At 40.0% G+C, this 27880-nt stretch overlaps 1 protein-coding gene across 2 annotated transcripts in view; it reads left to right on the top strand.

Annotated features, from left to right (window-relative positions):
• Positions 1 to 4650: 4650 nt before the first annotated feature.
• The window catches only part of CCNY (cyclin Y), a 119776-nt gene continuing 96546 nt past the window's right edge, over positions 4651 to 27880 (top strand). The window contains exon 1 of one of the 2 annotated variants that reach the window (XM_063415197.1): positions 4651 to 4946. In XM_063415197.1, the coding sequence (XP_063271267.1) occupies positions 4793 to 4946 (154 nt within the window). In that variant the 5' untranslated portion in view covers positions 4651 to 4792. The remainder of the gene's footprint in view (positions 4947 to 27880) is intronic. The other variant, XM_063415203.1, reaches the window with a different exon arrangement.

Consider the following 27880-nt stretch of genomic DNA (forward strand, 5'->3'; position numbering starts at 1 on the left):
AATGTTGTTTTTCCCCAGTAGCTTTCCAATATAGTTACTCCATTCACTGATGAATTGAGAGTATGTGAAACTGTGCCAGAGCTAATCAAATCCAATTCCACCCAGCTGGTTCAATGCAATTGCCTGTGCTTTCCTCACAATGCAAGGGCAGCCGTGGTACACTCTGCTGCACTGCCTCCTCGCCCAAAGCTCACTGCAGAGCTGTGCAGCGTGGCTGATCTGCCCTCATAAGCGTAATGCGTGCATTTCTGCCTGCTCCTGTGTGCAGCTCTTATCTCATTCAATCCCTGAAGAAACAATAAAAACAAAAAGAACACATGTATATGTATATATAAAAATAGTTCTTCAACTGTTTCCCCTAAGACAATGAAAATCTTTCCCTACTTGTGGAGAAAGTGCCTCTTTCTGCAGTGATTTCAAGCTGGTGAGAAATATGGCACTAATAAAAAGAATTTATTATAATATGCACTTATCTGGGCTGTGTATGTTCCAGGAAGTACTCCAACACTTGCTCTCTGGTGTATCACGTTCCTTCTTGAAGCAACTGTTTCCTCCTGTATAGTAAGTGGCAATAGGCAGAGTCCTCTGCTTGCCACACACTTCAGAGTAGGAGTGTGACTTAGGGCTTTGCATTGTTGCCAAGAATAATATCTCTTTATGGGCTAGCATGAGACTAATATCCCAATTTATGCACTTAAATTTAATATGTTAAATAGCCCAAATTTCTGCCTTGATCTTAAAAAGAAATTGTTACCTACTCTTTCCCTATTTCTCACTGATTCCAGTAAGGTGCTTGATTCCTGTGAAACGTGCCATTCACCAGAGGAATAACTTCACTGATACCATTTGATACCATTCTTTTAAACCAGGTCCCATCTCTTACATACTTCTTGTTAGGTCTGGGTGTCTTTCCTGTGAGCAGCAGCTGCAGCTATCTGGGATTTACAGAAACCTCCACCTGTCTCTGGTGATGGCTCAGTGGCTGGGGCTGGCAGATAACTGGTGTTGAGGCTGAAAGGAGGTTTTCTGGCAAACACTGGATTTCTGCCTCCAAGAAAGAGAACACTGTCTTAACCCTGGAGGAATCAACACCTTCAGCCAAGGGGAAATCTGCCACAGGAGTAGTCTGTGCAAATACTTACAGGAGGGAATCTATGATGTGATCCATGAGTGCATTGCCTTGAGGAGCAGCACAGTAAAAGGCTTTGCCAAACAGCCTGGGTCAGAATCAAGTGTACTGCATTCTGAACTTGCCTTCAGGAACGAAGCCTGCTAATGCTACTGAATTTAGGCTTGTACCAATAAAAGCAAATATTAACAGAATTGTCAGAGGGATAATAACATTCCTCAGGTGTGTTCATGACTGGTTTTAACTGATTTGGAATTTATTACTACCACCGAAAGAAATTCAGCTATTACAATCAACAAACTCTAGGGTCCGATTCAGTTGATCAGACTGAACACTTTGCACATGGGAATGTTAACTTTAAGCTTTTGCTTAAAGTCCAGATAATGCATAGTTCTGTGAGAAAACTGACGTGATGGCATTTTAGAGTGGCTGTACAACCAAACTGCAAGTAGGACTCCTGCTAAACATCAGGGGGCGGTGTGGGGAAGGTATTGTGAGACACGAGTTTCTCAGGCTGTATCTGAAAGATGGGAAGAATCAAAAGATCTGGTTATCACCACTCATCTATCTTAAGCATTGTTTATTTTCTTTTTTTTAACTGTGCTTCCCAAATAATTTGCTTTTCAAGCAGGAAATATTTCTGAATTAAATAATAGTTATAATTTTATCTGCTCAAAATAGATAAAAAGCTTATATAAGTGAAACACTGACCTATATCTACTGATCCGAAACACATTTTTCAACAACGTTCCAGGAAGATTTCAAGCACAAAATTTAATGGGTCACATAATTAATTCTAGCCTATTAAAATCAATTGTCTTTTGTATAGTGGAGTGTCTTCTGTACTGTGGAGATGCTGCAGATTTAAAATATTTTTGTGCATGAATAGGCACTTTTTAAACAGAGGTATGTCAGCACTGAGCAATCATGAAAGCCTTGGCCTCAGTTCAGGGAGCTCTGTGGTGTTCCTCAGCTGATGCAGCTGCTCAGGAGGGCAAACTCAAAAATACATAGATGGTAAATCTCAAGAGCAGAACAGTCTCTAATCAAAGAAGGACATCTCTTGACATCTAAGCATGTCAGTAAGGTACAGTGAGCTGTTCTTGCTTTATGAATATTTATCAAATAATGCAGTTACATTTGCATCATGCATTTCAGATAGCTGAAATAAAATAATCATAATCAAACCCCAAATATGTTTTCATGGTATATATTTCACTTCTTCTCAGCTCTTACATACTAGCAGGAGACCATTACCCTAGTGCAGCATCCCTTTTCTTTGATTTGAAATATGTATTGTAGCACCTTTGTCATTTTAGTGTACTTCAGCAAGGTCTTAGAGTGAAAAGGAGGTATAAAGGTAAAAATTAAGAATGAAAGACTGCAAGTAAGAAAATAGGTAGCTATACAGAATAATAGAATAATAGATAGAACATAAAATGGTTCGGGTTGGAAGGGACCTTAAAGAATATCCATCATAGTCCTATCTAGTGATTACATGGTCACAGCCAGTGATCACAAATTTTAAATACATTAAAACAATAACAATGTTTAGTTTTAGAGTATTAGTTTTAAATAAAAACCAAAATTTAAATCAATCCTTTCTAATAGAGAAAACATCTTTTTAAGCTCTACTGATACATTTAGAGAGGCAAACTTTGTAATTAACCCATCTCCATCACTGGAAGCCTGTTTGGTTTCAAAGCTTATAAAAATTGTGGAGTAAATATAAGCTGCAAGTTTTGTCTAAGATTTTGCTACAATAGATTTACAACTGTTACAAGTTTCTAAATAATTAGGCGTTATGAAATGTTTCTGCAAAAACATTCTTATGCCCATTTGAGATTTAAGCTACCCCGCTGCCAGGTTCAGGTCAGGCCTGGTCTGGGCAGGCTCAGGCTCAGCTGGAGAGCAGGTGAGCTGCAGTGGAGGAGCTGAGGTGCCCTCAGTGAGTGATGTCTTGGTGGTGAAAGGCACTAGCTAGCGTGACATCCTCCAGGACAGCATTTCTAAACCAGAGCTCAGCAAAGATTTGCCTTTTGTCTGGATGGCAACTACTGAATACACTAATACAAAAAAAGATGCTAAACCTACCCTTAATTTATCTTGAGTTACTCAAAGGGACGACGTAACTCCAAATCTAGTGCCCATCCATGCTTGGGGAGGGGAGTGTCACAAAACTAGTTACAGAAGACATCCCCAAAACAGTTTATTTTGAAGAAACCTCAGGTTTTCTTTCTCCTTTGTACCCCACTGGAGTACATTTGCATCAAAAAGGCAGTTGAAAATTAAAAATTAGTTTTACTTTACAATGTGTGATCTGAAAAAAAAAAAGTAGGATTAAAAACTTACAAGTCTTTCATGTAATCATCTGACTTGAGCAGATCTTGTGAAAACATCAGCTATCATGAGATGCCTGATAGAATAAGTAATGGCTCCCTGGACACAGGGCTCTAAGTCAAAGCATCTTTTATAAACACAGAAAAGTGTTTTTCTGTAATCAAATTATCAATGTACCCATTCAACTACCATGACTCAAAACTCCGGCAGTCAAGAGACTTGCTTAGATTGCAAAGATTTAAAGGAAAAAATATCAACAAGAAAGAGTAATGAAATCCATGCACTATTCCCATCTTTAACATTACTTTGAATACAAAAAAGGTGGATTTGACTGGGAAAGCCCTAAAAAAACAGGGAAGGTGGTACAAAGGGGCACTTGACACCCTCTCATTTCTCTGTGGCCTGTTATCTTTGGAACGCTCAGTCTGCACGGGGGCTTAACAACTTCTCCAAGGCTCCGTGCAGTCCCTGCAAAGCTCTGGGACCCCAGTGACCATTTCCTGTTGGGCGCGGGTCCCCACGGCGGGGGCAGGTGCGGGGCCGGGCTCGGGCCTAGGTCGGGGCGGCCCGCGGGGTCCCCGGCGGGCACAGGAGCACGGCGGGATCCCGGGGAGCCCCGGGCCGGCGGGGCGGCCTCAGCCCGGCCGGGCACCGCGGGGAGGGCAGCGCCCGGCGCCGGCCGCGCAGCGCCTGCCGCGCCCGCTCCAGCATGCTGAGCTCCCGGGCTGTGCGAGTGTCCCTGAACGTGTGCTCCAGTGAGGAGGGCCGGGAACCCAGGGCCGGGAACCCAGGGCCAGCGCACCGGGAGGCCCGCGGCTCAGGGGGAGCCCTCGGCCGGGCGGGCTCCGCCGCCGCTCCCGCAGCCCGCCCGGCGGGAGGCGTCACCGCCCGCTTGAACCGGAACCGGTTCGCGGGGGCCGCCCGGGGCGGCTGCTGCTGCCTGCTGCTGCTGCTGCGGTGTCGCTGCCGCGGAGGCTGCGGCGCTGCCGCGTGGGTGCGTGCGCGGAGCGGGCCCGGCGGCTGCGCGGGGGCGGGGGAGGATGGGGCTGTGCCCCGGCGGGCCCCGCGCTGCCCGCCCGCGGAGGAGGGCGGCTTAGCTGCCGCAGCCCACGCCGGCGGGCCGCGCTGCGGGGCCGCCTCCGCGGATGAAGCGCCGGGGGGAACCGCCGGCGAGTGCAGCCGCAGGGCGCCGCAGCCGCCGCCTCCTCCCCCGCCGCCGCTCCCTGTCGTCGCCGCTGCCGCCCATGGCTTCCCGCCGCCCCCGCTGACCGGCCGCCCCTCGCCTCCTCCCGAGCCGGGCCGGGCCGGGGCCGGGCAGAGAAGATGGGGAACACCACGTCCTGCTGCGTCTCCTCCAGCCCCAAGCTGCGCCGGAATGCCCACTCTCGGCTGGAGTCCTACCGCCCCGAGGCCGAGCTGAGCCGGGAGGACACGGGCTGCAACCTGCAGCACATCAGCGACCGGGAGAACATCGACGGTGAGCGCGGGCGGGCGCCCCGGGCAGCCCCCGCATCCCTTCCTCTGCCCTCCGCTCCCCGCGGCGGGCACGGCTCTGTCCCGGCGGCTCCCCCGGGTGGGGCCGGGCCGGCCGGTCCCGCTGCCCCGGCACCGGGTCCCTCCGGTCCCTCTGGTCCCCGTGCCCGCCCCCGGGGCTGGCGGGGATGCCGCGGTACATTCCGCCTCCGGAGCTGCTCCTGTCCCCGGGAGCGCTGAGCGGGACCCTTCTAGCGGGGGCTGGGAGCATCCTCGCCCCGCATCCTCTGGCAGGGTGCTGCTTTTCGGCCCGGGATCTGCCCTGCCGAGACCTTTCGCCCTTCGGAGTGTGGTGAGGTGACATTCCGGGCAGCCCCGGCGGGCTCGGGGCTCGGCTGTGGCCCAGGGGAGCGCCCCTCGCCCTTGGCAGGGCTGGCTGTGCCGAGCTCACGTCACCTGCCGGGATGTCACCTGCCAGGCCTCTGCAGGGGTGAGCGTTTAAAGGACAAACCCTGCCAGCGATGAAAGTGGGAGAAATGTTTCCCATGACAACCTTCTCTTCCAGTGACTTTTTCTCTCGTTGCTGTCACGATGAGGCGCAGTGCTCATCATGAATGCTGCCTTGCCCTCTCCTTCTCTGCAGAGATATTAAAAAAGCCATGTTCCTGCTGGTTTAATCGTGTCTGAATGTAGTGCCGTTTGCACTGGCCAGAATACAGCTTTATTTTAAAGATGTGGGTTGAGTTAATGTATACATGTAATTTAGTTTTTGATTAGCTGAAGTATTTAGTCCTAAAACTTTACTTGCTAAAAGGTCAGCTATCTCGTGGGGTTGTTCACATGAACTGCTTTTGGTAGAAAGCCAGAAAGAAGGACTTTGGTGCCCTTCAGTTTGCCTTCCACATTTTTTTTTCACAGCTTACTAGATTGTGATTTTAGTGCAGAATTCAATGTTGAGTCACTTCTTGACACTGGTAAAGTTGTGAAGCCTGGGGAAGCATATAGATACCCTCAATGGTTTCTTTCAGTGAGGTGCATTCTAGAAATAGGAATATTTTTCAGATGTCTTTGCTACATGCAGCAGAAAAATTGAGTGTAAGAGGATCAGGAGGTGGAAAAAAATACATAATGGTCTGATCTGAGAAAGGCAGGGAGATGAAAGAACCAATTGTTGATCTGTGAATGATTAATTCTTCCAGCATCAGTGGTGTACAGTGTAGCAGGATGCAGCTCTCTCTGATGGTACGGATTTCTCCATCTATAACAACACAGGCTGCAGTAAAGTTTTTGGTCAGAGATGTGTGGGTTTTGTGCCTTGTTCTCAGTGTGCTTTTTAAAAATTATTTATGAATGGGAAGAAAGGCCTTGATGGAAATAGTAAATGCATGTGTACTTGTTAAAATGTGCATACAGTGCAGATAAGTTCCTGCACCTTAGTAGTTACTTGCAAAAAAGTCCAGATTTTTATTGGTTGGTTGTTTCATTTGTTGGGTCAAGGTACATGTGTGTTCTGTCTCTTCTTCTTTAAACTGTGGCATGTGTCAAGTGTAGAGTTGTAACCTGTTGTTAGAACACAGAAAATACCTCAACCATTATTTATTTTTACGTTTTGTTGGTTTTCATCAGGGGCCATTGTCCGTGCAATGCCACAGTTTCAAATGGGCAAGCTGTCTTCCAATTTGAAAACAAACAGTTACGGGTTTCCTTTTTATGCTTTGCTCTGCTCTTGACCCTTCCTATGGATAGAGTCTGAGAAGTAAGTTTTCACTGGTGAGACTGATGGGTAGTAGATGTCTGTACATTCAAAACATCTGGACAGACTTGGGTAAAACAACTTTTTGAAGTGTGCTTTCTTGCAGGTCTTGCAGGTTACCCTGGAGTCATGCTTGCTGGTGGTCTCTGGGTTAAAGATGATGACTGAGTATTAAATGTAATAGGATGATTCTTCGTTTCTGAAATTTTATTTTAGAAAATGTTGTATGGCATACAGATATTTATGGATGAGACTTTGGGGTGGGAAAAAACCTTTGCTGTAGAGAGAACTATGATGATCTTTTTTTTACCATTTTAGAATGAAAGAACAATACTTCGATTATCTGTGTTGGGGAGAGAGAGAATGCTGCATGTTTATTCCTTAGTGTTCCTGCAAGTCATAAGGTTTCTCAAATTGGTGGTGTTGCCAAATGTGCTTTTTTTAATTAAATAAATGATGACAAAGACTAATGCACGGAAAGGAAACTTTTTTGACACTTCATATTTATTTCTCACTGTTCTTCAAGTGAGAGGCCTTCCATCTTCTCACTTGGGTATGTGTGTCAGTGACAGGTCTCAAAGTGCAAATTCACGTCTCTAACAAGCGTTTACTTTGTCACTGGCACTTTTAGGAGCTGAAAAAATCATGTCAGGCAGTGTCTTAGTTACTGGGTTTTGTGTGGAAGTTGTTTTCATGCTCATATTGAGGGAAATTCAGGAAACATTTTATTTTTTGAAGTGGGTAAAGCTGCTTGAATAAATCAAGAACTTTTAGAATCTTTAAATCAGCTGTGGGCTATTTTAAGCTTTTAAGAGATGCGTGGTTTTCACTGTTGCAGGCCGTGTTTCTGGCAGTATGTGAGGCAGAAAGAAAAAGAAGGAGGGATGTCAAATCTTAAAGAGTGATTTAACTGGAAATTTTAGTACTAGTGGAACTGTTTGACGTCTGCCTGTCTTATGTACTTCATAAGGAAATGCTCATCAAAGCTGCCTTCAAAATCATGCTTTTGATTTCTCTTCTCCAATTCAAGTTCCATACCCAACTCACTAGTAGTTTTTCAAAGAACAGGTGAAGGAATTATTTTCCAGTAGGAACTGGTTTTATAACAAAATACCTCTACATCACTGGTACTTTGCCAGAAAAACCACAATTTCCCTAATATTTTAGAACTATTTGTAAATTGGTATCTGAAAGAGAAGAGAAATTTTGGAAGAGTTTTCATGAGGAGGAATTTATCAAGAGACTTTTTCTGGAGAATGGTAAAGTTGAATTTACCTCTCTTCCTCTTTTTCTTCCCCTCAGATTTGTAAGAAGGTAATGAACTTCTACAAAAATCCACACATGCAAAATTGCCTCTCTGTATATTGTGCAGTCATCAGAATGCTTTGTTTTTGTTGTTTTTTTTTTTTAAAAAAAATTTGTTTATTTTATTATTAGTTTGTACAGGCCCATGATAATGAAGAACACCTAACAGATTTTTAATGTTTTTCTCTTCTGAGGAAGAGCAAGAGGGTAACTGTAACATACAGAGGTTACCTTCGGTTTTTGATGATTTATTGCTTAGGGTGAGCTTCCACATTTTTCAGTTCTTCACATTTAGAAGTTAAATAAAATTGTGGCAGTGGATTCAAAACTTGTAGATTCCTACATCTATCTGTTTGCCATCAAGAGCTTTTTTTACAGCAGTTAATGGCAGCCATAAGTAGAAATGGTTGAGACCTTTATGTGCCAGATTCTGTATTTGTGTGCAGACCTGTGCCTGTGCAAGCCGTGTGAGCACCCTGCTGTATGCATCGTGTAAGTCCTCACTGGCTGGGCTGACTCCATTTACTCTTTACATCAGCAAGTCACAGTCAGAGCCAGAGGTGGTTTAACTTGTCAAAGGCAGCATGTGCTCAGGAGTGATTCCTCTTTTGAAGCATGACTTTTGCTGTCAGCTTTTCAATAAGGAGCTGTATTGAGGGGGCGAAAAGGAACGTCTTACTGCCAATATGATGGTGTGAAGCAAAGCTGATACCATCCAATAAATTGGCCAAAAGGCTGGTCTTGAAACAGAGAGTTCTTAGGCTATTTGAGGAAAAGACAATTCTTAATGATCAGCTTCTCCCCATTTCCCCATTCACTCCACAAAAATCAGATTTATTTTTTTCCCCTCTTTGTAAACTTCTGCCAATGTCACTAGGTCATGCATTGCTAGCTCAGATAATGTCCTGTGCAACTGTGCATCACTGATAAACCTTTTCAGCCTTTTTCATGATGGGTCAATCATTTTAATTGTTTTGCTGCATAATGCACAGACTCCTAAGAATGGACTGCTTTTTGAAAAGCCATTTATTTGTTCATTTACATTTTTTTCCCCTCCATCTCAGAACTGGCATAAGAGGGCTTCTGACATGGGATTAGTTAGTATTTGTGCATTTCTTGTCTGCTGGGTTTTATAAGAATTACAAGATTTTAGCAAAATAGAAGGAAGTTTTAAAATGTCCGCGTCATATACCTAATGGAATTTTGCTGAAAGGGAATACTGGTGTTTTCAAGAGCTAGGGCATAATGTGAAGCACATTGTGATGGAACTGACCTACTTCACAAAAGTCAAGACATAAGCATTTCAGAAGCAAATTAAACATCTAGTGTGCTGCACACAGACATTCCTGCTAAAACACGGTTTGTAAAAGGATAGCCCTTCTTTAAAAACAAAGTATTTGATTTACAGAAAATTCTCTTTCAAAAAACGTTCTTGTTCCCTTAGCCAGAACTCCAGCAAAGAGGTGATCTGTGTTTTTCAGTACTACTGTTTAGGTATTTCATATTTGGCATTATCTACCTAAGCATTTGTCAGAGATCATGTGTCAAGGTACCCCTGTATTCTGATGCATCAAAACAATTAAAAATGCAGCCTGCTGTGGCCTACATTGGTAAACTTTGGCCTCTGTTGCACCTTGCTAATGGTGCCTCCTGCACAGCTTTCTTTTTTTTTCTGTTGTCAGCCTCATCTGTTTTTTTTGTCTGTGCCCTGCTTCTCCTAAGAGAAACCATCGTGTTGTACAAAACCTTCCTAAAAACTCATTTTTACATTGTTCACATCAAACCAATAAATTTACACCCTCTATGAAGTCAGTATTTTCATATTTAGCTGCAGAAGCTTTCAGGGGTGCACGTTCTAGTCATAGCTGAACTTACCTCTAAGAAATTTTGTGAGTGCACTGCCATCTGATTATTGTTTTCTTTGAAAGTGAGTTACGCAATCTTGGCTGGGTAAATTGGTACTTGAAACAGAAGAACAAAACTTAAAATTACAGGTCTCAGAAAATGGAAGAACTACTGCATTTTGAGTTGTTTTGGATATTTTTTGATTTATATTTTGATTTTTTTCCCCTTGAGTTTTGTCATAAGAATAACGTATGTAAAAGGAGTAAACACCTCTTCACCGTGTGATCATAACTGGTTTACCTAATTTTATGTGCTTACTGAAGGTTTTTCAGGCTTCCAGGGTATGTTTAGTGCATCTTCAGGCCTTGCTCAGGTCAGATGATACAAAAACCAGTCCTGGTGGGACCCCATCCAGCAGCTTAGTGACATCACGAATGCCTTTTTCTAGCTGCTCTCTGCTACTGTCCTGAGGCTGGGAGGGAAATAAGTGACCAGTGCCTAGCACTACCTGATGGCTGTCCTTGTCCTTGTCCTTGTCCTGCCAGCCAGCTGCACTTCAGACACAGTCTAAGTATCTTCCTTGTTTAACATCTGTGCAGGAATATGAAATACACTTTGCAAGCTGAAAGCATACGTGTAGCCTTTCTCTGAGCTTTCCATGTAGCAATGAATCAACACTACTTTTGCTTCTTTTCCATTCCTTTGAACTTGGATAAATAGAACTTTTAAAATTTATTGATTTTCTATGTGCATTCTGACGTATGGAGTGATCTTTTTCACTTCATCCTGGAAAATATTTAATATATGTGCCATACCTCTCTGAAATGTATGTGATGAGCTAGTAAGCATTAATAAATCTTTCAAGTCTAGAACTGTGGATAGACTAGATGGACTACTCCAAGCAGTTTGCATAGGTGATGCCCTCAATGGAGTAGTTACTGCTTCCTCTGTATCTTCTGTAAGAAGAATGGACAGTTTGTAAGGATTTTTATCTCCTTACAAACCAACTTTAAAAGCAAATACTCCAGAACTGCTGAAATGGACTGTTGGGATGTTTGTTTCCTGAGCTGAGGCATTTTGCAGAAGTTGACCGAAGTTCAGAGATGCTTTTACTGAGCTCAACATAAACTAGCTTTTGTTGCTGATTTTGTAGCCCCATCTGCCACTGTAACACATCGCCTTGCTGGTGCAGTAGGAGCATCACCAGCCCTTGTGCTGCTTCTGGGAGGACTGAGTTTAAATTTGGAGTGCTCAGGAGCCTGAACTGGGTGGAGACAGAACTTAGTCTTCAGGCCAAAGCTCCTGCTTCTAATGATCAGCTAGTATAGAAGAGGCTAAGGAGCCATGGTTGGCATTAGTGGAAAGTTACTAATGAAAACTGGTTGGATAATTTGCACAAAATCCTGGTTTTCCCAGCTTTTCTTTTAATTTGTTTCCTTTCCCATCATGCCTATAACATTTTGGGCCTGCAAATTGGAAAGGATTTTTTAGATCATTCAGCTAAGACAAGATTCTCAAATCATCAAGTTGCACATTTTCCATGAGCTGGTGTTAGAATCAGAATATTCTGAGTTGGGAGGGACCCACAAGGATCACTAAAGTTCAACTCCTATTTATTTACTTCTCTCTTTATTTCTTCATAAATGAACACCATTTCTTTTAAGTCAGGCTAATGCTGTAACCATGTTGCTGAAATATCTTTGCTATGCCATCAATAGGTGCAGTTTGCACTGCAAAACTTGTGCCCTCCTCCTGTAGCTTATGGTGGTTCTAACAAAATGTATCAATAAAATCAGTGGTTTTGGTGCTGTGAGTAATATAAACACTTTATCACTTTATTACTGTTTTTGTTGGTGTGAAAATGTTGCAGAAAACTGCAGTAGTTGAATGCTCAGACAGGGTTATGGAGTACAGCTAATCCCAAGATTAAAAGAGAATTTTCTTCTACCTTGTGTAACATTTCCCATGCTCTTTTCTACCATGATTCTGAGAGGGAGAGTCTGCACTGTGATATCCTTCTCTCTGCAATAAGAGTCAGCCTTCAACTACTGAGTCATTATTTTCTTTTAAATAATATTCCACCCAGCCTTAGCTAAAAAAGTTGTATCTCAGACTTTTTGCGTGCTTTTTTTTTTTGTCTGCAAAATGATTCTTATAAGCTGTGGCCGAGATCCAGAAGGTATCAGATGGGAAGGAAGGTATTTACTTTCAACAGGATTGAAACAATATGAGAGCGTGTTGAAATTTAAAGGATTCCTTTTTTTGCTGTGTTGGTATTTCATTAGGAGTGGCAATTGATGAGTTATTCCTGCATCTGAAGGTTGGATTGTAAGGAGAGAAAACTTACAGAAGATACAGAGTACTCTAGGGCTTTGTGAAGTCAGACTAAGTGACATGGTAAAGATGCAGTGTTACTAAATGAAGATGCAAGACTTGATGGTACAGGGCTTCTTTTCTAGATTCAGAATTGAATCCAGAATTTGGAATTACTGGTATGCTTAAAATTATGTCTATTTTGCATTTTATCTCTGCACATCAATATTCTTTTTGTTGCCATGTTGTTACTTGTTTTATGACATCTTAAGGGACACCTCCAACTGAAAAAGAAACTTATTACCATCTTTGTCCCTGGAAAAAATACACTTATTTCAGATATTGCAAGTAGTACTGCATGGGAAAGAAACCATGCTTGGTCAGCAAAGATGTTTTGCATTGCTATTCTACACTTTTTCCCTTCTATGCAAGCTCTCTGTGGAGGGAGTTCTTTAGGAATTGTCAGTAGATGAGGCTGTAAATGGGAAATGACTGGCCCTAGTTATGTTTTTGTGCTGTTTATCAATAGTTCCATTTTGCAGTTAACTATACGGTGCTTTCTTTATCCTCCTTCCTCACCTTCCTATGGAAGGACATTGCATTAGATAAGAAGATCCACAGTTAGGGAATTATAGCTGATCCTGAATACAGCAGACCATGCTTCCCTGCTTTGACTAAAAGAAACTTTCAGGCTGTGGTCAGCGAGCTTTACAAGCAGTAATTACATCTCTGAAGTACTTGGAGAGGTGCTGTGCTGTAAAGTGATGCAAGTGATCTAAAGACCTTGAAGAAGGTCTTTCAGAATTTGAAATTAATTAGATCTCTTTATTCCTGGGCTCATATTAGGAGTTTTAGATCTCATCTGTTTTTGTAGCTTGAAAAAAGTTGTCTCTATGTTATATATGCAGTTTTCATTCAGCAAACTGTAATCTCTACTGATTTGGTGTGGGTCTCCCCTCACTTCTCCTCTTCAAAGAACACTGTTAGAATACAGTGTGAAATACAGGTTGGAAAAAGAACTTACATGAGAACATGAAGATAATCCTAAAAAATTTTGATTTCCAGGTGGTTGGTTTGCTCTTTATAGAATTGCAGTTTCCTGTGTGTTTGGGAGGTAGAACCACGGCTATTTGGAGCTGGGATCTTTTCGTGTTCTTGTTTTCTCCTCATTTTGGAGAACTTTGAAGGACACATTTTGTTTTTATTAATTAAGTTTATAAAAGATATAACTGAAATCAACAGAGTTAAAATCCACAATAATAAGTCCAGTGGCAGAATATTTTGCTTAACAATCAGTAGCATTATTTTGCTTTGTTTGTAATTAGCAAAAAAGCAGTTTGAGATTTTATTAGAAATAATTTTATTTCTAGTTGCTGGCAAAGTTTCAACTGCTGTTGTAGGCAGTAACTTAAATCTATTGGCTCTCCAAACTCAGTAAAATCTGTTGAGGATGATTTTTAATGTGAAATTCTCTGCCCTATTCACTATCACTTTTAAAATAAGGATTGTATTTAACCACTTGACACAGTTGTTCATACATGGGGTCTGAAATCCCAGTGTTTCCATTTTTAATAGTAATCAATGATTGATTTATTTGCATTTGGACCGAACAGTTCCTGAAAAGGGATTCTGAAATTAAGATACGTGAGCTTTTTTCTGTTTGGTATTATGATATTTCTTGTTAAAATCATATGCAGCAAATTTCAAAGTTCAGATGGTGAAATAAACATCAAGGTATAAACCAGTTTCATAAGTGAGCAAGAAGATCTTTTTGCATGTGCCTCTGCTCTGAGCTGTGTGACAGTCCAGTGGCCCTTTTTTCTTGGAGCTGGTTGCTGTGACTATTCCTAGCTGGCAGAAATCCATTTGCATTTATTCAGTCAGAGGAGGTTGAAAGTGTGTGGAGAGTTTGGAAATGCAATTGTGTTTTAAGCTTTCAAATACACTTTGTGCAGCTAAATGTCCTCCTTTCTTCTAGGATAATTCACTTGGGATAAGTGTCTAGAATGCTGCATTCACAATATACAGTTACTCTCTCTGTGTCAGACATAGAAATTTGAATTATAATTTTATGGACGGTTTTCTGTAGTTTTTCATGGAATTAGGTACAAGAAGGATTCCTATAACTGAGAATGTCCTAGAGATCAGGTCTGTGATAAAAAGAATAAGAAGTAGGAGAGATTTAACTGGTTGTTTTATGGAGAAAAAGAAACCAATACTGCCTTTGAAAGCCAAAAGAAACAAAAAAATAATTTAAAATTCCATATCTAAGCAGTGATGCAAATTCTAAATCTAGAAACTAGTTTCCCCTGGGCAAAAATGGGTATTTAAGTGAAGGGGACAGTGCCAAGTTAAATTGGGCTGTAAATTAATATTTTGTGAAAAGTAAATGCTCAACATTGTCACATTTTTTTAAAAAATATTATGGTAAAGAATTATTTTTGTAACAAGTATTTGAGTCACAGTTCATGCAATCCAAACAATGAGATTTTATATTTCTATACGAGAACCTGAACTTATATTGTACAACTGCTCTCGTATTTTCACATACCTGGTGGTGGGAGTTTTTTGTTGCTTCCATTTTTCTCCTTACTGCTGATTTTAGTTTTTGAATATAAATTTGCAGTTCAACAGCAGTGAAATTATGTATGATTGTGGGTAGAAAAGGAGAACTAAGGAAGCACAACGTAAGTACAACAGTAAAAGCAGCTTTGAGCTGAAAGATAAATATATTCCTTTGTCATCATTCTTCCAGTGATTTTTGATGATTTTTCATCCTTGTTGCTTTACCAAGACTGTCTGATTTTTATCTCCTTTCCCCTCTTCCCCTTTGTTTTGTATCACTCTGTCATAATCTGCCTTACTTGCCTCCTGCCTGTGCTCAGCCCAAACTTCTCCCCACAGCACACAGACATCCTGTCCCTGGTCTCATCTCCTCTTACTGGAGCCCTTGTGTTTCACAGCTCTTTTTGAGTGATGAGGAGTGCACAACAATTACAATTTGTTCTAGAGCAGGGTCAGTGAAGATTCCAGGGTGGCATCATAGCTGTCAACATTGGTTTCAAAGCCCTGTATTATCTTATGTCATGTTTTCATCTCAACGTTTGCTGCACATTCCTACTTTCCTCCCTCTTCAACATGTTTTACAGACAAGCAAATAGTCCTTGTTCTCTGGGATCTGTGTGATGGTTATCCACAAATTGGTAAGATTTCTGTATTTCTGCATTGTGTCTTTGGACTTCCAAGTGCATTTTAATCTCTATAATTTTCTTCATATCTTTTGGAGACTTGTGTTTTATGATGAATGTATGTCCTGGATTACAGTTTGGGATTACAAATAAGTAAACCATGAGTTGTAAGTCTTAAAACAGCCTGTGAAACTGTGTAGGTTTTTTCTTTTTAAAGAGTATGGAATGCACATACACCGCTTTCTTCTGAATAAAAAGCTGAAAAGAGAATTAGTTGGTAGGAGTCTTAAGATCTGCATTTCATGGAAGACATTTCCTGGTAATTACCATCTTTGTAATTGATACTCTGCTCTTTATTCAATGTGTCCAGCTGTATGTAAATCTTCTCTAACCATGTGTTTTTGCATTTCTTTCCTCATGCAAATGAGGAACCTTCTTGGTTTCTATTAGGGGACTCAAATCTGACTGATTTGGCGTGTCCTAATTGAAAGACAGGGTCTCTTGCTGGAAAAGGTTTTCTTTCTGTTGAAGGAGTGGGAATGTGCTTGAGCTCAGCCTTGCCCCGTGGGGTTGGTGGCTGGCCTGTCCTGGCTGGGGTTACCAGGTGTCACCCTGGGGCTGGCAGGGCAGGAGGGCAGTCGTGCTGTCACTGATGGGTGTCTGGAGTCCACCCAGTCCTGTCCTGCCACGTAGTGATGGGACCATGTCTGGTACTCTTCTTTCTCTTAGTGTTATTAGTCTGGGCTCTTGGCCATATGAAGGTTTGAGTTTGTAGGTCAGAAGAGCTCTCTATTCCTGTTGTCTACTTCTAGCTGGTGTTTTGGGGAAGGCTGCTGAAATGGTCCTGAGTGCTTGCTGTGCTCCCCTTGCTGGCCATGCCGTCATCTCCAGAAGTTCCATCACAGTGGTCATACTGTGCTAATTGAAGCTGGGGGAATGTTACGGGCTATGTCAGCACATTGTCAAATGTGGCTGTATCTGTATAACTTGTTTTATTTATGTGATAAAAATGATATTTGATCGCAACTAAATTTCATGGTAATGTACCGACTTGCTTGAGCCATTGTCAGTTCTTACATGGAGGTTATAATCTTGGTTTTCATTGACATAAAATAGCTTTGATACAGGTATACCAAAAATAAGCTGTTACAGGTAACTATCAAATGAGGGGTGGGATGATTCACGATGAAAATGCTTTGGCAGGGGTGCAGCAGTGTATAATTAAGTGTGAAGCTCGGTTCAGCAGTGCATGTAAACTATATATTCAAGTGCATTGCTGGCTGTAAAACACTTACATTTGCAATGATACTAAAGCATCTAAGCTTGTTGTTATCACACAGTTAATTCCTATGGTAAATTTTCTAACCAGGTCCCATGTGAGAATAACTCTTATTGAAGTAATTCAGAACTTGGAGCTTGTTCTTGCAAGATTCTTAGTGTTCAGCAAGGCACTTTTTGAAAGAGGATATTGCATCTGATTTCTAAATAGTCCTATTAACTTCCTATTGCTTGCTGCAGTTCTCTTTCCTCATGTAACTAATGTACTCATGTACATTTTTCTTCATATCTGATAGAAAATAATAGGGCAAGAATCCACTGATAAAACTTTATTATTGATGTCTTCTAGACAATTGGTAATATCTACCTGTAACCTGGAAAACAAATTTTACCCAGGAACCTGTTTGATCTCTGTAAAGATCTCTGTGGCATCGTTCAAGTAAGATTTGACAATACTTACTTATTGTCTGGAGAGAAACCCAGGACTTGGTTCGAGAAACCAGTTTTATGCCACTGCTAAGTGGCACTCCTGTCTACTTTGCTGTTTGGGTCTGGTCTTCTTTCATGCTCAAAGTTTTTCTTGTATCCTTCTCTTTTGTCTTCTGTTTATCCCTTTTTGACAGGGTTTATTGTTTTGCCACAAGTAAGCTTTTTTATCATAGCAAGCTGAAGTTATTACCCAGGACTCAGTCATGATAGCATTTTTTGATGCCATAACTAAACTTGGGGTGAGTGTATTTTCCTAATGGAATTTACAATAGATGGGAGGAAAAGGTCAGAATTTCCTTCTGATAATATACAGCAGCTATGTCCAGGCACATGCCTTAGTGTTTTAAATAAATAGCTAGTATATTGGTAGTTAGCATTAGTTATTTCCATTACCTTCATCTCTTTGATTAAAAGGGATCATTGTCATCTCCATGGTGGTACACTGACCTAGTAAACAGTGGAGAATCAGAAATTACTTGCATATGAAGGTTGTTGTGATGAACAACACTTTATGTGTTTTACTTATTAGTATAATATATTAATGATGGGTACCTTACGTGTTTTCAGGCTTAGACATCAGTAAGAAATGTCCTTGGCTCTCTAGTTATCAGAAATATGAAATTAAAAAAAAACCAAAAGGATTAGTTATATGAACAAAGAAAGCTGAAAACTATTTGAATATTAAATAATTTGCAAATACTGTGCCTGACTCTTGGGAACAGAATTTATTTCTAAGTTAATGTATGTCCTCTTCTTTTATTCTTTTATTTCCCTGATACTAAAGATTTTAATTCTTTTAAGACAGTATCTTGATGCTGCAAACTAGAATTAAAAATATCAGTTGGCATCTTTCAAGCAAAGTAATCTCCATGTCAACAAGTAATATTTGTGAGAGAATGAAAAGCCCTTAAAACATGCCAGAAGACCTACAGTGGGTGGGGAAATAATTGTTTTATTCACTGGAACTGCAGACTGTAGTAGAAGTTGCAGCATCCCTAATTTACTTGTTCCAATACTGTTCTCAGGGAATTGGGTAGAATCACATTTAAGATAATTTCTCTGTTTATTTTCCAAGGTGATATGTCAAGGCAACTCTTGAAGTTAGATCCGAGGTTTGGCAGCTCCTTCAGGGTGTGGAATGTTTCAGAAACCTGCAGGAAAAGAAATGGAGAGGTTTTCTGCCAGTTTAGACCAAAGAAAAAGTTAATCTAGTTTTTGTAGTAAAATTGCTTCCTTGAAAATAAAACAATGCTGTAAGATTTAGAATAGGTTTTGTTTTAGTTATGGGGTTATTTGGTTTTGTTTTGTGTTGTGGTGGGGTTTTTTTGTTTGTTTTGTGAGTTTTTTGTGTGTGTGTACATGTACATATGTATACACATATTTATGTACATTTATATAAAACCCCTCACAACTAAAACCTTTGGTAAAGAAAATTCAGGGTTCTGTGTGAATGTAGAAGCTCTTGAGACATAGATCCCTGCCAGGACTGTGTGAATTAAATAGAACTGGTAACAGCCCTGGCAGGAACATGTAAATTAAATAGAGCTGATAACAGCCAAAGACTTACTTTGCTAATTCCTTTACAACTCTCTACACTGTACAATGGCTCTTCTTGACATCTTGACATCTATTGTTTGTTTAAAAAAAAATTAAAAATTTAAAAATATATTAAAAAGATAACCTTCCTGTTTGCAGTCAAAGCCAAGGTATCCTTTTGGGGTTTTGCCCTTAGTTCCTGGCTCGTACAGGAGTTTATCATTCTTACCAGTCCTGGCTGGAAATTCCTTCTGTGCTGACTGTTAGGAAGTGAAGGACACACACTGAGAATTGCCTTATGGGACCTGCAAGGTGAACAGCATGTGGTGGGCTTACTTGGCTGGGATGTATCCAAGACAAGATCAGCAAATTTGGTCTTCCTTTGAAGATTAAGTTGGCATTAAATTATGCATTTGACTTGCTGTTTTCTTTTAGAGTGAACTTCAGCAGTGTCTCTACGATAGTAGCTACAACCTTGAGCTGTGGAAAAAATCCTTTCTACCTTTTCAACCACCTTGGTTTTAGCAAAGGACAAATTTTTACTATCTCAAATATTTTCTCTATGAAAGTGTAATTAAAAGGTAGCTGACCAATTGGTCTCCTGTCTCCCTCCCTGCCTTCAGACTAAGGGTCCATTCCTGCCACTGTCATTTTCTGATGAGTATTTGCTATGTGTATGTAATGCTGAGATATTCACTGAATGAGACTAATTTCTAGAAAGCCAAACCACTTGATTACTTGATGAATTTAAAAAACAAATGCAGAATAAGCCTTCACTAAACTTTATTTCCTTCCAAAAAGTACCTTACATACTTGTCTTCAAGTGTTGTATTAGCGTGTAGCAGAGAATGTGAAAAATCCCGCAGTTGGCCAAGAGAAAATCTGACAGCAGCAGCTGCTCGGAGAAAAGTGCATAGGAACATCTGCACTGTGCTGTAGTAGAAGAGCTTTAGAGAACTGAAGAATACCTGTAAACATGTAAGACAGAGGCAAGAATTACAACTGTTTTTGGACTCTTTTTTAAAGGGAAGATAGTATTAGCCTTAAAAAAAAGATCATTCCTTGTTTATAAACCTCTGTATTAGATTTGGCTTGCTTCTGGTAATGGAAAATAAGTTTGTCTGTGGGTTTGGAGTGCCTGTATGTCCCAGGCAGAAGGGCACGTGCTGGAGTCCTACAGAACTGTGCTGTGTGTGAGCAGCAGACATCCTTACATATTTGACACTTGAGTTTTATCAGGCCTAGGCTGCTGGATGGTCTATGAGCACACAGTGACAAGTTCTAAGAGTTGACTAGAATGCTGAAATGTAGTAATTATTTTTTGTTTACTTAATTTTGTTCTTCAAAAAGTTACTTGTTTTATAAGGACATGCAAATCAAGTTGAATTTTCAGTGTGAAATATGGTTTTAGTGCTTGTGCTGCACAGTTGCACGCCCATAAAGGCTGATGTTTGATTTGGACTTAAAGGGAGGAGCAAGGGGCCATCTTTCTCAGTCAGCTGTGGAAATAGGATAGGCTTTTCCAAACTCAGTAACGAGTATATTTCAGCCCTGGCCTTTCTGATTTCTGTACACAGCCTTATGGTTTCTTCAGGTCTCAACTCTTTTGCACTGAATGCTGGAGTTGATTTGAGTATTGCATGTCCTATAATTACACTGTGGTAGGAACACAGTGGAGTCATCAGCTGTGCTTCACAGTCTGGGTTTTCCTTGCCTGAGCCGTGTGCGAAGGGGAAAAGAAACTGGAAACATGAAACTTCTGTTAACAGATACAGTTTTGCTGCTCTGTGTATTGGGGAGCCTTGTTAGCATACACTGAAAAGAAAACTGGATTTATATGGGGAAATACATTGCTATGGGATAAAAGGAAGTGTTTTCTTCTAGAAAAGGTGTCTTCCAGAATATACTGCACTTGATTATACAGTAATCTTTATCTTTATTATCTTTTTATTACTTATTATCTTTAGTAATTGCAAGAGTTACATACTTGAAAGGTAAGTAAAGGTATGTAAAGGTAAGTAAAAATCAGAGGTTAAACTAAAGTTGAGGACTAGCCACCAAGTTGTGGATATCAAGTCTGATGATGCCCTAAACAATAGATAAGGTGGAAAAAAATTTGTCACCCCTCCCACCCCGCCCCCCACCGAATTCCATACTGCCCTTTTGACAAGACAGATATTCAAGGAGGAAGCAATATTGCAATTTGAAACCACAGTCAAGTGCTCATGCATTTGTGGTGTTACTGTTTCGGTTCCCCTTAATTTCCAATGAATGGAAAAAACTCCTGAAAGATTGTATTTCACTGAAGATTAGTGTTCAGGATATTCAGTGTATGATAGTCAACAGGTGACATTCTACACCGTAATTTTTACGGGTTTTATCTAAAGCCTGTCCAGAACACTGATTAGGAAAATACTTTTACCTTGGCAGTTTTGGTTCAGTTAAATAAAAAAGATTTAATTTTTGTACGTATCTGTTTGCATAACTTGATTTGAAACCTAATGAGGCACCCATCAGATAAAACCTATAAAATACCAGTATTTTCAAAACTGCCCCGTACCCAGTTCATTGTCTGAGATTTAAAATCTTGTGCATTTTTAATCTCTTATGTCTTAATTTAAAAGCTACTTGCAGTCATTACTGAAATTGCAAGAAAGTCTCTACATTGTCTGATGCTTGAAAGGTCTGGATATGAAAGTAAATAGACAGAAGGTGATGATATTCTGTGATCTCTCGGTTACTGCTTGCTGTTATCTATTTGTAGTCACCACCTGTGACTTCACTGATGTCTCAGGTGCTCACTTCTGTTTGTTTCCTAAATGTAAATGTTTTTTAAACGTGTAATAACCAACTGTTTGGCTTTTTGCCACTTCTTGTATCTAAAGATAAGGGAGAGCCAGCTGATCAGTACCTCCAGTGCCTGTGTGCAGTGTGACATGGGGTGTCCCTGCCCAGTGCTGTTCTCTGGGGTGGGCTCTGTGGCTTTCACTGGGTGTGTGCAGCAGTGACAGCTGTGTCAAGGACAAGGTACAGCAGCACGTGTTGTGTCTCTGCCTGGAAGTGGTTATTTTTAATTGGTGGAAGAACAGTCAGAGCCCACTATTGGCAGTAGTCCTGTTATTGTTTTTTTAACTATAAATTGTTCAGTGATGGGCACTGAAATTCCAGTGAGGCTGATGGAAAGGCAGCAGAAAGCTTTTAGATTTAATAAAATTAGAGTCTTTGCTTTGGCAAGACTCAGTTCTTTCTTCTGTTTTAACTTTGTCTAGGGAAGGGAAGAATGTTGCTGTAATTAAAGAAATTAATTGCAAGCAGGTGTTAATATTGTTAGTTCTGGTTTGTGTGTATCCTTTCAGCTGTATCTTCTAACAAAGCTATATAAGCATTTTCTTTGTGAGGCTGCTCTTCTGTAATTTTGATGAGATTAAGTTAACTCTTTGACTGTTAGTACATAATTCCAGCTTTAATTGTATTGCCCTTGAAATATTATTAATGTATTCATCATAGATTTTCATACCTAAAAGAAAATGTTCTGTTGCTCATAAACACTGCTTGTTTTCTATTGCAGCTGGACTGCCTTACCTCGTTCTGACTGCTCTTTAGAAAGCCCAATAGTCTACTAAAGAATTGCCAGCTTTCTGCATGACTGTTCTTGCTTCTGCCTTGTTCTGAATAGTTAAAATATTCTGGTTTTGAAATTAATGTGTTTTCAGAAGCTTCTTGTTGCACCTAAAATCTTATCAATTTGCTTCCAATGGTTTCCATTTCAAATGATCCTCTATAGTCCTCTTGATTATATGTTTTCTGTTTCTCTTTTCTCTGTTGCTGTGAGAAAAATGTCCTTTTGCATAGGGTAATTTCACTATGTAATGCTGTGCTCATTCTTACCTTTTAAGAAAAATTGCATGATCTTTCTAGTAACAATGATGATCCCTACATATTCCTTCTTGTGTATAAATGTGTATATTATTAAAATAATGGAGAATGGTTTGGGAGTTCGGGTCATTTATACACTGCAGGATATTGAGAACTAAAGGATACATGCAAATGCACCAAGAGGCCAAAAATGTTGTTGTAGGGATCCTAAGCATATACAGTGTCCCTCCCTCTCTGTTTCTGTGTTACCATTGCTTACTGAATGATTTATACAGAAAGATAATGTAGATGAATATTTAGCAAATAGATCCATCACCTTGAAATGTAAATGTGTTAGGAAGGGAGACCAACAATGTTCAATTAATGTTTTAATATTTCTGAAACTGATCCAAACTAAGAAATAGATATTTTATTGTAGTTTAGATTTGGAAATTGATGCCTAATCATGCAAATGAACTTATTTTCATGAATGTGCATCTGCTGGTTTTCTTTACCATAAATGTGATGTGATTAATTATGTGAAACTAAAAGTTCTATAAATAATTTAATTATATTCCCAAAATCTCCCTGGTAGGAGTGCAACTCAGATTACCAGCAAGAACAATACCAGTCTGGATTGTGTGCAGAAGTCAGAGAGGACCTGCTGTGCTTGTTTTCAGTTTAAGTCACTTGCTGGGACAGTACTGTGAAATCAAGATACAGGAACCCAATCTTTAAATCCTCTATTGCAGCATTTAAGTGTGTGGAAGATTTGACTGGGTTATTTTCTTGTCCCCTTTGAAGAAAGCAAATGATTCAGTAGGCTTCCAGCATACGATTGAATGGCATTTTTTCCCAGGGAATTTGAGATGTGTTGTTTTTAGGGAAACACCAAATCACATCTGCATGCCTTAGCATTTAAATGTTTAAAATACTAGTTTTGTATTGGTTAACAAAATTGCTGGAAACTGCTTTTTTCATCACAAAGAAGTGGAGCTTCTCTTTCTAAGGTTGCTTTAGCTTGTTGCTGGATGCTGTAATGCAGAAATTGTTCTTTTTCTAGCTAAACTGAAGTCAGAACAGAATTGCAGTATGCTCAGAGCAAAAAAGCTTGAGGGTGATCCCTGGTCTCTGTGGGCACATTGATCCCTTGGAGGGAAGTGTCTGTGTATGTGTGTTTGTCTAGCTCTAATCTTTGCTTCTTCAGTGGAGAAACATAACTGCCAGGTAATGAAGTTTTTTTTGGGGTTTTTTTTTTTTTTTTTTTTTTTTTTTTTTTTTTTTTTTTTCAGATTTTTTTTCTTTCACTGAATTTATTTATTTACAGATTTTAAACATTCTAAATTCTTGAAAGCCCCAAATTCTGATGCTAATTCTAGCTAAACCTGTGACACCTGTGCTCATTTATCTCAACCATGCAATCCCTTTTAAGGGCTTAAATTTTCCTTTCTAATCTGCCAGCTCACATCACAGTGTTTCCTTTCAAAGCCACTCATGTGTGCTCTGAAGTTGAACACTGATATCATCTGGGGCTGTAGCAGGCTGGAGCCCCATGGGTTTTATCTCTGTCTGCCATAATTTGCCTATAGTAGGCAAAATTTCTGGTTTAATCATATTTTGTTTGCATTCTGAAAAGACTGTGTCAGTTGATTTATTTCTGTGACACAGTTAACCAACAGGTAACCAACACAAAACTCTAATTTTAAAACAACGTTTCTTGTGCAGTTGGTACAAAGCTGCCATGTAAATACTGGACTTGAGAAATGTGTGAAGGACTTCAAATTTTCTAACATTTGTGAAATGACTGTGCTGTTTATCAAGCAGTGGTACTGTGGGACATGAAATGCAGAGCATGCTTTGGTTTTACCTTGGGGAAGTGCTTGCAAGTTGTGTATTTGTTTCCAGAGTTCTGTGATATGAGTGAGAGAGTGGGCTTGAAGTCTGCTGCTCCATGAAGAATTCCCGGCCCCAAAGCCAGGATAGAAGTGCAGCAAATTTGCATCCTCTGTGTTAGTTCTGCTTTGTGGAGATTTAATTTAAGGTCTTTCAGTCCTTAGAAATATTAATTATCAGAGCTGGCTTTGAGATCTTGGCATAATGACATGGGGATTCTGGCATGCTTTAAGAGAGAAACTGGATAGCCTTTCCTTACTGTGCAGTTGAAAGCTCCTTTATGTTTTGTCTGAGAAGTCACTGTGTCACTGTTGCAGGAAAAGAGCAATTAAGCTGGCGTTTCTACCGATATGAATTGATTTATTGCTTCTTCCCCCTGGGAATCAGCTGGGGATGAGCTTGAAATGGAGATGCTATGGAGCTCCAGCTTCAGGGCTTCCCGTATCTGAGTCTTTAGCATAAGAGAATATTGGGTAGGTTCTAAAGTTCCCGTAAAGCAAGGACAAATCCTAGCTAACAGAAGTTATGTCTCTTCAGAAAGGTGAATGGATAACTACTAGAGGCTGTGTTTTGTAGAGGCTGTATTTAATTTTGTAAAACAAACAGCCATGACAGCCAGAGGTTGAATAAGTTGTTTGAAACAGACATACAGCTTTCAGATAGCAGGGAATTGCAATGTCCTGTCTAGAGGCAAAAGTAGATATTAACCATTAAAATATACAGCAGATTTGAGATTTTTTAATACATTGCTTATTATAACATTATATTGGGTTTGAGTCTCTTAAACCTTGTTTGTTTGTTTGTTTGGGTTTTTGTGGGAGTTGTTAAAACAGAAGGAGTCTAAAACCTTAGTATGTACCTGACCTCTGAATCACCAACAGCATATGCCTTTTCTAAAAAGGAGATTTGGGTTGCATTTCTTTATATATTTTTGTCTTCCATGTGTTAGGAATATTTTCAGAGGTCTTTCCCAAAGCTATGTAACACCTGCAATTTTTTTTACCCAGAACAATCAATACTGTTAAGCAGCCAGCTGGGTTTGTGGTTCCTGTAATTTTCATTCTGATTTGTGGCGTTACCTTGTTTCATACATACTTGTTTAGTTCTGAGATATTTCACGAACAGGTCCCCATTAGTGTTTCAGTTTCAAAATCAATAAAATTTTTAATGGTCTGATTGACCATTCATATATTATGGTATGTCACACACTGAAAGGGCTGAAGTATTACTTATTAATAATAGTAATAAAGTTTTTTCCGCCATTCTGTCTTCTCAAAACAGGAGCGCTCTGTAATTGGACTTCAGGAATAATCTGGTGGAGGACTCTGCATAGCTTATTCTTTAAATTTGTCAAGGTTGTTTTGATTTTTAAGAGTGAGCAATTTACAGCTAGGAACTGTTTCCTGTAGGACAGGATTTCAGGACAAATTCAGGACAGGACAAATTCAGCCTTTTTGTTAAATTTATGTTTTCTACATGTTTTTATGACTGGGGAAGAATAATTTTAACTTATTTTCTGTTTGCATAAATGCCTATCTTATTTCTGTAAATTAGTTTAGCATTTTACCAGGTGACTTTGAATAGGCTTCCTCCTTCTCTCCCTGTTCTCAAATAACTCCTCTTTCAAGTTTGGTGCATTTTAGCTTCATTATTGCTGTTCATCCGGATTTGTAAGTAATATTATTAATTTCACTGCTAAAGGGACAGTACTGTTATATTTTAACTTACTGTTTATGCTTCCCCTTGGCTGAGCACTTGTGATGGGAAAGAAAACCTTCATATCTCTGTGTGGCTGATGCAATGTGGACCCATGGCCTGAGCATGAGAATATTCTTCTGAGATATTCTGAGAATATTCTTCTCCTTTTTCTTAGGGATGTGCTCAGTGCTGATGCAAACCTTGGAGGCTTCTAATTATGGGCTAACTTTTAGTAACATCATAAGGATATATGTGGCCAGTGGCATGCTACAGATATGTGGAAGGTTATTAATTGTATGTTCATGTGGGAAAGTGTCTTGTCAGAGAGATGTTTGCTGAAGAAGTGTTTGCCTGAAAAGCTCCCTTGCTCCAGCAAATTTCAGATGTCTGCCCATTTTTGCCTGCAAATGGTCACCCGTCCCAGTGTCTGCTCTTGCTTGTGTTGAAGTTAGTTTTTCTTTTGGGTTGAAATAAACCAAGTGTTGATTTGGCTCTGGCAGTCTTTTCATTGCAAGTTTTTTTGAGTTTGTTCTCTCCTCTGTTTTCAGTATACAATTCCAGCAATAGTGTGATGAGGAAAAAGACAAAAATAAAACACTGCTTGCGTTTTTTGTCTATTATCCTTTCATTCTCTGGTTGAACTCACTGTAGATGATGGATCAAGGACTTTTCTCTTCTTTGCCAGGGTAACTTGACAAAACAGAGGAATAGAAATGAATGAACTAAGATTTACCATTTTCTAGTATGGTAAAGTTGAAAACAAAGGAGGAATACACTTTTGCTAGGAGGTGGAAGTGTAGGACTTAACCTTACATCATCTCTAAGGCTGTGTTTTACTGATATGCAATGAGGTATGCCTGTAGCTTCAGGGCTGTATATAATTCAACATACAAATGTTTTCCATTGGATGCTAACTAGTGGAAACCTCTGTGAGACAACATCAGAAGTAGAATGCAGAATGTTTAATACATTAAACAGAGTCTTCTGTTTTTTCCTGGTCGTAGCTAAAGCAGTCTTAGGTATAGTTTTGGTTCAAGTGTGGCCCCACTGCATACAGACATTCTCCCATGAGCCAACTAAATTTTTTTTGTGGTTAAACCACAAAGTGTGTGGTAAACTGAACTATTATCTTGGTTTCCTTCATATTTATGGAAATGTACTATGAGGATTTTGCTATGTAAAAAGAAGGCTGCAAATTAAGAAGTGTGTGATCCCTCAAATAGGAAGTATTTTGTATGGTTATGTTTAAATCCTGTCTGAAAAGTAAAGATTTCTATAAATCCATGCAAATGTCAATGTCTTCTGCCCCATCTTGAGTGGGAAAGCTAAACAAATTTGAAGTCTTGTTGTTTATCATGTCTGAGACTGAATGAAGGACTGTTAAGAGGGAGTCAAAGCCCAATAAGTACAGCCACAGAGATAATGACAAATTTTCATAGCTGGTTGAAAATAATTTTCCATTTGACAGGAGTTTTGGTATTTACTCGTAATTCCTGCTGCTTTCCCATATGCAGTTTAACTGAAATGGTGTTAATTATGATGCTAGATAATGAACATCCTGCAGGCAATGGGGTGGTTGTTCTCTGTTCCTTAAACCAGCACAAATAGAGACCTCTCCAGCCTTTAGCTGTGCTGTGAAGTTGCCAATGCATTGATTTTCCTACTGCCAATCTTCTTCAGAGAAACACAGTTTCTTCTCACATGTCCTACTGGGAAATCAGCTGGTCCAGATTAAATGAGATGAGTTTTGGTCATTGTGGACTTGGGCTTTTCACTTGAGTGGAG

Source organism: Prinia subflava, chromosome 1 (assembly GCF_021018805.1).
Source record: "Prinia subflava isolate CZ2003 ecotype Zambia chromosome 1, Cam_Psub_1.2, whole genome shotgun sequence".
NCBI classification, from domain to species: Eukaryota; Metazoa; Chordata; class Aves; order Passeriformes; family Cisticolidae; genus Prinia; species Prinia subflava.